At 61.2% G+C, this 10,403-nt stretch overlaps 2 protein-coding genes across 2 annotated transcripts; both read right to left on the bottom strand.

Moving 5' to 3' along the window:
* Nucleotides 1-312: 312 nt before the first annotated feature.
* On the bottom strand, nucleotides 313-4,082 carry LOC121667611 (complement receptor type 1-like). Its single transcript, XM_042034452.1, has 5 exons — nucleotides 3,072-4,082; nucleotides 2,670-2,804; nucleotides 2,347-2,514; nucleotides 2,026-2,229; nucleotides 313-1,911 (listed from the first exon to the last, which is right to left on the bottom strand). Exons 1-5 carry the CDS (start codon nucleotides 3,244-3,246, stop codon nucleotides 1,898-1,900), a joined length of 696 nt encoding a protein of 231 aa, XP_041890386.1. The 5' UTR covers nucleotides 3,247-4,082; the 3' UTR covers nucleotides 313-1,897.
* Nucleotides 4,083-4,180: 98 nt separating this feature from the next.
* LOC121667607 (histone H4 transcription factor) lies at nucleotides 4,181-9,189 on the bottom strand. Its single transcript, XM_042034444.1, has 9 exons — nucleotides 8,890-9,189; nucleotides 8,063-8,289; nucleotides 7,786-7,897; nucleotides 7,200-7,352; nucleotides 6,622-6,699; nucleotides 6,410-6,530; nucleotides 6,177-6,315; nucleotides 5,936-6,060; nucleotides 4,181-5,349 (listed from the first exon to the last, which is right to left on the bottom strand). Exons 1-9 carry the CDS (start codon nucleotides 9,050-9,052, stop codon nucleotides 4,842-4,844), a joined length of 1,626 nt encoding a protein of 541 aa, XP_041890378.1. The 5' UTR covers nucleotides 9,053-9,189; the 3' UTR covers nucleotides 4,181-4,841.
* Between the last annotated feature and the right edge of the window lie 1,214 nt (nucleotides 9,190-10,403).

Here is a 10,403-nt window from a genome sequence, read left to right as displayed (position 1 = left end):
ACCCTAAACCCACTCGTGCCCCGCTCAGCCCTGCACAGACCCCTGTCCAGACACCTCAACATGGGCATGGGGTGAAACCAGGGCTGCGATGGCTTGGGACAGCCAGTGGGGTGACAGCTGGTCACAAAGGGTCGTGCTAGGGGGTGTCCCTCCAGGGCTTTACGCCCAGCACACCCTCCCCGCTGCAGCTCATCCTGCAGGACCTGGATCCCGCTGCACCTCCACCCCCCCAGCATCACGCCTGGCTCCCTCCTCGCTGTTACTCACACCTCTCACCCACCACAGCACTTAAACACGAAAGACATATGGAAATGAGTGGCACCAGCAAGAGTATTAATTAAAAAACCATCTGTTGAGCCAAGGAGAGCTTTCCCCACCCCTCACCAGCTTAGGGCTGGGACAGAGCTCAGGGCAGGATCCAGGCAGGGGAGACCATGGGGCTGGGCCAGGGGAGGGCACGAGGAGTTATCCATGGAGCCAAGCTCCTCATGGAGGTCTTAAGTCATCTTGTCATGGAGCAAAAGGCACGTGGGACTCACCCAGCTCTCCCTGCATCCAGCTGCCTCCCCTCCCTGGGGCAGTCCCGTGAGCAGGTCCCAGCCCAGGCCCGCTCTGTGCAGCGCCACACAGCCCTTCCTCCCTAGAGGGGGGCAGAAGGATGTCCTGGGAATGACTCCGTTGCTGTTAAACCCCTTTCTGCTCAGCTGGGCCCAAGCTGGTGGCCATGCAGCAACCAGCAGCTGCTGTGGAGTCAGTTCAAGGTGGAAGGAAGCAGAGATGGGGCCCATTCACATCCCTCTAATCCCCAGCTGGGACCCTCCTGAAGTGGCCTTGTCCACAGCTGTGTCCCCATCAGGACAGTGGCACTGTCCCCACTCGCTCAGGACAGCGGCAGAGAGAGCCTGTCCTGGTTCTGTCATCTGTGTTCAGGGCCCCAGGGACAGAGCAGGCAGCAGAACCTCTTTGCATGACAGGAAAACCTGTCTGATTCCCTGCAAATATACTTTTAATTACCCGTGGCTGGTCCTGCAGCGCCCTCAGCAATGCCACCACACGTGCTCCAGACCTTCTCCTTCCCTGGGGAATAACGCTGCTTCATCAGGAGCCAGAGACGTCCTCAAGGGGCACAAAGCTGTTCCTGGCTGGAGCCAAATCTCTCTCTTTGTAGCCTCAAAATGCTGGGAGGAGAAGCCCCTGGGGAAAGGGGCTCTCAGAGCAGACCACAGACCCCCTGGAAGGAGCAGGACCAGCAGCCAGCACGTGGAACAGCCCAAGGGAAAGATTTTCCACGTGGGAGACAAGACCTTTCCCCACTCTGCACTCCTAGGGAGGCTCAGGGCAGTTTGACCCACTGGATTCCTCAGCAATGCTGAGCCCTGCAGCCCTGGCCAGGCTGCTCTGCCTGTGGCATGGGGACAGGAGGCACATGCCACACTCCTGATGGCCTCAGCAAGCTCAGAGGGCAGCTCCACCTCTCATTCAGGGCCTGGAATTACCCGAGAGGGAGAAATCCCAACCTGCAGCACTGAGGGACAGGTATTTTGCAACAGGCACAGGTGCTACCTCTGCCCTAGAAGGGGGTCTGGGCCTCCTCGGGGAAGCCACCAGGCAAATGGGTGCTGGCACCGCTGCCCCCAAGTTCAGCTGCAGGAAACACACGCAGATCCCAGCAGCTGCTGCTCCCAGAGCATCCCCTGCCTCTGGAGAGTCCTGGGATGAGCCAGCCCTGCACGAGTGAGTCCAGAGCATCTCTTTGCCTCGCAGATGGCAGCCTCGGGACAGGCAGAGCTTATGGAAGGAGCACAGCAATGGAGACATGTGGTGAAGGGAAGCAGAACCCAGGGTGGAAGCCTCCCTCAGCACAGGGCCAGTGGCCACAGCCCCGGGTGGCCCAGCTCTACGTGGAGGAACCTGAGGAGAGCAAAGACAGGAGATTTTAAGCTGTTTGCAGCCCTCATCTCCCAGTGCCAACCTTCCCCACAGACCAGGGAGCCACAGCTGGGCAGTGCCACCGCCAGGACTCACCGCAGGGCACGTGGCAGTCGCACTCGCAGATGTCACAGCGCTGGAACCAGCGGGCCCAGCCCGACAGCTTGGTGACACAGGCCGAGATCTTGATGCAGCCGCGATTGAGGAAGGCTCCCAGGTGCGCCTGGCTGCCGCAGGACGAGGAGCACTTGCCGGTGATGTCCCGCTCGCTGATCTCGATGCGGCCCCGCAGGCAGATCCCTGCAGGGGCAGGGGCAGAGCCCATCACGGGCTGCTCACCTGGGGGACGTGCTCGCCCTTGGGGACATGCGTGCAGCGCTGCTGGCGAGCGCTCAGCGCGGCAGCCGCGGTACTCACGGAGGCAGGAGGGCTTGGGGGTCCAGCGGCCGTCGGACTGGCAGGCGCTGGCGGGCTCCCCCAGCAGCAGGAAGCCGGGCCGGCAGCTGTAGCGCACCACGGAGCCCACCCACCAGTCGTTCCCGTGCACCACCGAGTTAAAATCCGCCTCGGGCCGCCCGCAGTTCACTGCGGACAGGGATGGAACCGGGGCTGGCAGCCTGGACAGCCCCGGGCTGTGTGCCCGCGTGGCCCGGGCTGCTGGCGGCACTCACACACCTGAGTGTGGCACAAAGCCCTGCAGCACCCCCGGGGATGCCCCGTCCTTCCCCCCGTGGCTTTACCTCTGCAGAAGGACTTGTAGCCCAGCCAGCAGCAGCTGCCGTTCCCACACTGGCTCCTCTTCAGCTCCTTGTGCCTCCCCTTGCAGCCCCCCACGCAGATGGGCGCCGTGCCAGACCAGTAAGTGTCCAGCTGTCCTGGGGCCGCAGCGGGCAGGGCAGGGCTGAGCGGGGCTGGCGGGACACCATTCCCACAGCCGCCCAGCCCTCAGGGTCCCACAGGGTCACAAAAGCTCAGCCCAGCCCGCCCCAGCCCTTGCTGTGGTGAGGAGTGCATCCACTCAGAGCCCAGCTCCCAATTCCCCCGTGCCAAGCCTTGCTCTTGCTCCTCACTGGGGAGGACTGGTGCCAGCAGCTCTGGGGCACCCCATAAACCCCCTCATCATCCCCCAAGGCCCCTGTTACCTTCTGGGTCCTGGCAGGAGACCAGCGTGGCCAGCACGGTGAGGAAGAAGAGGCCCAGTGCCATCATCTGCCCTCCTCCCCTTGCCCCTCCAACCTCAGACCCCTCTCTGCTCGCCCAGGAGAAAGTGAATTGGTTTCCACACACACACCCAGGCCAGGGGATGCTGCAGGACATGGGGGGAGGGAGGAGACATTCCCTTTAATGCCAATCCTCCTCCAGCAGATAATCTCTGGCAGATTACCCTGCACCTGGTGGTTAAAGGGACAACTCCCAGCCACTCCCAGCACCCAGCACCCACCCGAAACCCAGCAGGATGCGGGCACAGCCGTGGCTTTGGAGCACATTGGAAAGAGGGCCAGGCTGGAAGTGCTGTGAATGCAAAGCTGGCACGGGGCCCTTCTCTCGAAGGCATCCTCAGCCCAGCTCTGCCAAGGCCCGGGAGCAGAGGCCAGGCAGGGACGGGAAGGCTGGGCAAGGCCACGCTGAGCACCAAGGGCAGGGATGCTCTGCCTGGAGCAAGGAGCATCTTCCAGCAGTGGGGGCTGTCAGGGACAGCCTCTGCCTCTCCCTCAGGGGTGCTGGGATCAAGTGGTTTCCTCCGGCAACCTGGAATTCCAACAGCTTTTGCTCCGCTGCTTGAGAAAGGGACACGAGGGGATAAGTCAGCATCCAGCCAAGACCAGCAAGGTGCCTCCCTGTGTCCCCCTGGGCACATCACCTCCACACCCACGGCAGGGAAGGCCTAAGTGTCACTCCAGGGACCCCAAATCCATGCTGTCCTTGTCCGAGCACTCAACAAAGGACGAGCTGGCTCGGCTCACAAGCCCAGGCTGCTCCCTGTATTCAGACGAGGCCGGAGCAGGCAGCAGACAGCCCTGGGGGAGGCAGCAAAACTCAATCCCACAGCAGCAACAGCGCCAGAGCTAAACCTGGCCTTCCAGTGCCACCTCTGGGGAGCAGCACACTCCAGTGGTGCCTGCACAGTGCCAGGAGAGCCTGGCAGCTCCTCAGCGCCCACCTCCCACACTGCAGGCATCCCAGTGCCATCCACCCACCACAGCAAGGCTGGCAGGGATGAGGCTGAGCAGAAACAGACACCAGACACTGCTGGGCCCAGCAGCCTGATGTTTATTTTCTTGCCAAAGTACACTTAGCTCAGCCAGGAGCCCAAACCCCAATGTGGGGAGGACACCCAGGGCATGATAAAAGCAGCAAGAGGCTCCCAATGTCCCAGTGCTGCAGTGGCCTGCAAGGGACAGCACCTCCAGTGCTGTCCTCCCAGAGACCAGTGCTGGTTATGGGATCAGGGAGGGAAACACCACCACCAGCACCAGGTGAGACAGGAAACGTGTGCAGGAAGTGCTGAGGAAGGCGTGAAATCCCCTGGAGAAGGGGGCAGGACAGGCCTGCCAAGGGCCACACACCTCCCCAGGGAAGAGGCGTCAGCACCAGTGTGTGCTCCCACAGCCTGCAGGGCTCAGCACGGGCACAGCTGGTGACCAACTGCCCCTGCCAGGCCCAGGCCAAACCGCCTGGAAGGGTGGGAGAAGCTCGACAGGCCCTAATCCCCAAAAGGAGGAGGCAGACAGCTCCCTCCAGCTCAGATCCCTCGATTCACACCTGGGAGAGCTCCCCCGTCCCTCCCCTGTGCCCATGCTGACCAGAACCAGCCACCAGCGAGGCCGGGCTGAGGACAAGCCCAGCCCTCTCCCCAAGCACTCCCCCAGCAGCACAGCCCATGGAGGTTTAGGCTCTCCTCATGCAGCCCCTCACACGATCTGGATGCCCAGCTCCTCTGCTGTTTTCTGCAGCCTGTCCATGACGTTCTCCTCCAGCTCTGCAGCCAGGGCTGCTGTGCCCTGCTCCTCCGAGGCCGTGCTGGCCATCACGTAATAGACAGTCTCGCTCTGGCCCTGCTCGTTGGTCCTGTTCACCACTCGGATGATGGGGCTGCTCGTGGGGCTGGCTCCTTGCTCCGAGGAGGAGGCAGCCCCCGGGCAGGGGCTGGGCCGCGCTGGCTCAGGGCTGGCAGCAGAGCACAGGGCTGGGGGCACCTGCAGCTCGGACATCCTGCTCTCTGCCAGGGCAGGGTTTGCTGGAGGCTCCAAGAGGATGCCCTGCAGGTTGCCCTCACCCTCAGGCAGCACCACGCACTCGCTGGAGCCATCCAGAGCCTCCCCACGCTTCTCCCTGTCCTTGAGCAGCTGCTCCGTGAGCTCCACGCTCTCGTAGCGCACCAGCTGCAGCCTCATGTAGCCGTCCTCGTGCTCCCTGTACCTGGGCACAGACAGGAAGGGTCAGCCTGGCACGCTCCCCTTCCCAGGAGATGGGGAGCAGCCAAGGAAAGGGCACAGCATCCCAGGTTTCAATCCCAGTGCTGCACAGATGGTACTGCAGCCACTACCCCCAAAAGCAGACCCACGTGGCAGCTCCTGAGCTTTGATGACAGGCCTCAATCACCTCCCCAGCCCACCTCCTTCCACCTCTGTCTCACTGGGAGCACTTCAAGTCCATCCTCTTCCCCTCCCAGCTTCTAGGCTCTGGAAACCCTTTGGAGTTTCCTAGAGGGTGCAGCAGAGGCTTCTGACTCTGACTGATCTCTCTGGAGGGGGACACCTGGACCCAGCCCCTGCCAAGCTCAGAACTGTCCCACCAGAGGCAGCTGTGATGGCACCACTGCCACCCAGCACTGCTCAGATCCCACTGCATGTTTGCTTCCCAGTGCCTCCCAGCCACTGGGAAAGGGGTCTTGAGCACGTTTACAAACAGCAGAGCCCAAGCACTGACAGCACAGCACAGGACGCAGCTCCAGCAATCCCTTGCACTGGAGAGGAGGTACTGAGGAGCTAAAGGTGGGCAGTACCTGAAACGAGGATGTCCCGAGGGCCACTTGAACTGGTGCTTCTTCCTGAGGTGCACAGTGAGGTTGTTCCCCCGTGTGAAGCACTTGTCACACACGTGGCACTTGTACCGGGGCTCCGAGTCACCCTGGGGGCAGAGGGAGCGATGTCAGCACCCCACAGGTGCATGAAAGGAGACACAAAGTTCTCTGAGAAGCCTGACATGGGCTATCACGAGCAACGTAAGCTCTGCTGCCTCCCCACCTCGTGGACTTTCCTGTAGTGCAGTTTGATGGAGCAGAGGGAGCGTGCAGAGAAGGTGCAGGCCTCGAACTCGCAGCGATAGGCCGGCTCCTTGCTGTGCGTGTCCAGGTGCTTCCGCAGGTCAATGAGGTTCTTGCAGCTGAGGAGACAGCGAGGGGACAAAGCTGCAGCACACACACACTCACACAGGTGCCTCTGGGAGGTCTGGGGACAGGGCCAGCGCCGGCCTTCACCTGTAGTCACAGTAGTCACACTTGAAGGGGCGCTCCTCGCTGTGCCGGAAGCGGATGTGGTTGCGCAGGGAGGAGGGCAGCGGGCAGGTCATGTCACACAGGGGGCACTTGTAGTGGTTCACTGGGCCAAAAATGGGGGGAAACGTCACCCCAGAGCAGGGCAGAGCACACAGCCCACAGAGGCTGGGCTGGGAGCAGGGGCCTACACTCACCGTGGTTCCTCATGTGGTCGCGGAGCAGCCTCTCCGTGGCAAATCTCTTGGAGCAGTGGGAACACTGAAACCTCTGCTCTGCAGCAGTGGGGACAGGGAGGGAGGGCAGGGTGGGGAGGGGAGAGGGCAGGGCAGGGAGAACAGCACAGAGAGCAGTGAGGAGAGGTGTCACAGTGGGGCTGGGTCCCTACAAGAGGAACAGTCTCCAGTCCTGCCTCTGAGAGGAGACACTGCCCGGAGGACACGGCCTCAGGCTGTGCCAGGGGAGGTGCAGGTGGGACATCAGGAGGAATTTCTTCATGGAAAGGGTGATTAGATGCTGGAAGGGGCTGCCCAGGGAGGTGGTAGAGTCCCTATCTCTGGTCAGGGCGTGGCTGGCTGACAACGTGAGCATCAATCACAGGCTGGACTCAGTCTCAGAGGTTTCTGATTCAGGAATTCTGTGGCTCACATCAGTCAGCAGAGAAGTCAGGCTGTCCCAAGCACACCCTGCCCTTGGCTCACAGGGTACAAGCAGCTCCAGCAGCCCAAATATCCCAGCCCAGGCCTCCCCCAGCCCTCCCTGCCCCGGGGCTTACGGTCCAGGGCGGTCTGGCGGCGGATGTGGTCGAAGAACTTGGTGTTGTTGGCAAACATCCCCCCGCAGGTGGGACAGGCCACCACCTTCTCCTGCGTGTGGCTGCGCAGGTGCTCCCGCAGTTTGCAGCGGCCCTTGAAGCTGCAGTCGCAGTCTGGGGAGGGACAGCACAGCTGAGAGCCCTCCCATGGGTCACAGCCTCGCTGGAGAGCAGCTTCTGCCTCCTGTTCTGGCTGGCAGGGCTCCAAAATCCCCACGGAGGGGGGTGAGGTCACCACAGTACAACCAGTGTGGGCCCCCCACCCAAGCAGTTAAGGCAATTGCACAAACACAGGAGAAATTCATGAAAAAAGTTAAAATCGAAGGAATAAACTGCAGCCTTTTCTCCAAGGCATGGATTACACTTAAATGGGAAGTTCTGCACTAAGCACTCAACTGATTCCCTGAAGGAAACTCTGCAGGAACATTTCACAGCCAGAACCATGCACACAGCTGGTTCTGAATATCAGGGGGGTCTCTGAAACCTGTTCCCCTGTTTGCAACCCAGCCCAAAGCTCTCAGGAGAAGCTCTGCAGGCTCCCACAAACCTTTCCAGCCACAGAGCACCACGTGGTTCTCCTTGCCCGCTGCCTTGTACTCGGAGCAGAAGCTGTGATCCTCCACGTGCCGGTAGAACCACTCAGGGTTGTCAAATGATCTCTGAGTGGGGCAAGGACAGATAGGACAGGGTGAAAAGCCCAGAACAAGCCCAGATGCTTCCACACAGCTCCAACAGAGCCAGCAGGCAGCTGTGCAGGTGTCCAGGTGAGCTGCAGCACGGCAGCACCTCCCCTCTCACTGCCACACTGAGCCCCCTGCTCTCACCTCACAGTACTCCCAGAGGCACAGGAAGTTCTCCTGGATCTCAGGGATGATATTCCGGCTCTGGAAGTCCAGCTGGCAGTGGCTGACGTCCGCCTGGCTCTGCAGGGCCCTCAGCCCCCACTGCTTGAGCTTGGTGTGGTAGCAGTGGAAGTAGACGTGGCGCACCAGGTCAGCCGGGCTCTCGAGGGAGCAGAAGCCACAGTCCTGCCACAGGCACGTGTACTCCTCTGCAACACAGACAGACAACAACCCCTGCAGCACAAACCACCCCTCTGCAGCACAAAAACACAGCTCCAAGGGTCTCTCCAAGCAAATCTGCCCTCCAAGTAACTTTACTCTCCAAGCAAAGCTCAAGTTCCCGCAGGTGGATACACACCACGTGTGTTCTCCTGAAATCCCAGCCCTGCAGCACTGCTCTACTCAGGGAGAGGAGGAAAAAGGCTGGAAGCTTTCTCTTGTCAGAAACACACAGGGTTATTTAGGCTGGAGAACCCTCCAACATCATCGGGTCCCAGCTGTGCCCCATGCCCACCCTGTCCCCAGCCCAGAGCACCGAGTGCCACCCCCAGCCCTTCCTTGGGCACCTCCAGGGATGGGCACTCCAGACCTCCCTGGGCAGCCCCTGCCAAGGCCTGACCACCCCTTCCATGGGGAAATTCCTGCTGGTGTCCACCCTGAGCCTCCCCTGGCCCAGCCTGAGGCCGTTCCCTCTCCTCCTGTCCCTGTTCCCTGGGAGCAGAGCCCGACCCCCCCGGCTGCCCGCTCCTGTCAGGGACTTGTGCAGAGCCACAAGGTCCCCCCTGAGCTCCTTTTCCCCAGTGCCTTACCCAGTGGGTCCATCTCGTCGCGATGCTCGCCAGGGAGGTGCTGCTGCAGGTGCTGCGCCACGTGCCCGCAGAACTCCTCCATCTCCGGGGCCACGAAGGAGCACTGCTGCCACTCGCACTGCAGCACCACGGCCCCCTTACCGCCGGCCCTGGCGGGCGGCATGGCCGGGGTCGCGCAGGGCTCCCGTGCCGCCCGGAACCGGCCCCGAGCCCGGCGGGACCCGCGGGGTTCGGGTAGAACGGGGACGCGCCCGCGGAGAACGGGGACGCGCCCTCCGCCCGCCTCTGCCCCGCGGGGGGCCCCGGAACGCGACGGACCGCACCCCCCCCCCCCCCGCCAGCCAGCCAATCACAGCCGCCGCCGCCCGCCCACCCGCCAATCACCGCGCAGGAACCCGCGGCGTGCGCGCGGCGGCTGAGCGGGCCCGTCGGGAAAGGGTGCCGGGTTACAAAGGTTCCCAGGTTCTTTAGGTCCTCGGGCTAATTCCACGGATTAATTCGGGTTCGGGAAAAAGCCTATCCCGGGAGCCAGGACCGGTTTTCACTGCAAGGAAGCTGTGGCTGCCCCATGCCTGGAAGTGTCCAAGGTGTTAGACGGAGCTTGGAGCAGCCTGGGACAGTGGAAGGTGTCCCTGCCCATGGCAGGGGTGGAACGGAATGAGCTTTTTAAGGTTCCCTCCAACCCAAAGCGTTCTGTGACTCCAAGTTAATTTTTGGTGCTTCCGGAATAATTCCTTGCTTAAACAAGAGTCCTCACACTGAAAATCCATCCCAGCCAGCACTGAACACAAAACCCACCAGCTCTGCAGCTCCTGCCGAGAGATAACACAAGGAATTCTCTTTGCTCGTCCATCAGTAGGCAGCTCGGAAGGACAGTTTGAATTAAACCCACACTGACTCTCCCATCTGCCGTCCCAGGCTCTTTTGTTACCCAAAGCTGAGGCAAAATTCTCCAAGTTTGCTCTGGCACAGGTAAATGCCTTTTTAAAAGCAAATGTGGGCATACAGAGCAGGCCCAGAGCGCGTCGTGCCAACACACAGCAGCTCCTGCAAATCCCACCACACAGCCCAGCTCTGCCCCAATGGGAACGGAAAACACGGGCCCAAATCCACTAAACAATCCAGGAAATCTGGGTGGGATGATTTTTCAAACAAAAACACAAGGCAAGAGGTTTTCATCTCAAAGAAGCCTGGCTGAGCTTTTGTTCTCTCTCTGGTTGGTTGCACTTTGCAACCAGCACAGAAAACACCTGAATGGGGCTGGGGTTGAACTTGAACACCCTCACCAAAACACATCAATATCCAGCCCAGAAGACAAAACTCCGTGCCAGGAGGCAGCTGGCAAACGCAGCCCACTGCTGATAGAGCAAAACCAACCCTTTTCTGGGCCACTTTCCATCTGCCCCGGCCCACCTGGTGCTTCCTGCCCCTTCTGTTACCTGCCAGCCAAATCCCAGACACCTGTGGGCACCAGAAAGGGCTGGGAAAGAACAGAAGGGCTGAAAGGAGAGTTG

Source organism: Corvus kubaryi, unplaced genomic scaffold (assembly GCF_017639235.1).
Source record: "Corvus kubaryi isolate FWS band 111438036 unplaced genomic scaffold, C.kubaryi_AGA036_p1.0 37367, whole genome shotgun sequence".
Classification (NCBI taxonomy): Eukaryota; Metazoa; Chordata; class Aves; order Passeriformes; family Corvidae; genus Corvus; species Corvus kubaryi.
This window is presented reverse-complemented; position numbering and strand designations above follow the sequence as displayed.

What these genes read in the sequence shown, in the direction of transcription:
- LOC121667607 (XM_042034444.1), bottom strand. Translation starts at nt 9,052, where the DNA reads ATGCCGCCCGCCAGGGCCGGCGGTAAGGGGGCCGTGGTGCTGCAGTGC. An exon ending in GGTGCTCTGTGGCTGGAAAG is followed by an intron (nt 7,353 to 7,785) that starts GTTTGTGGGAGC and finishes GTCCCTCCCCAG; the next exon opens with ACTGCGACTGCAGCTTCAAG. An exon ending in TGTGACTACTGTGACTACAG is followed by an intron (nt 6,316 to 6,409) that starts GTGAAGGCCGGC and finishes CTGTCTCCTCAG; the next exon opens with CTGCAAGAACCTCATTGACC.
- LOC121667611 (XM_042034452.1), bottom strand. Translation starts at nt 3,246, where the DNA reads ATGTCCTGCAGCATCCCCTGGCCTGGGTGTGTGTGTGGAAACCAATTC. An exon ending in CTCCTGCCAGGACCCAGAAG is followed by an intron (nt 2,805 to 3,071) that starts GTAACAGGGGCC and finishes CTGCGGCCCCAG; the next exon opens with GACAGCTGGACACTTACTGG. An exon ending in CCCCAAGCCCTCCTGCCTCC is followed by an intron (nt 2,230 to 2,346) that starts GTGAGTACCGCG and finishes CTGCCCCTGCAG; the next exon opens with GGATCTGCCTGCGGGGCCGC.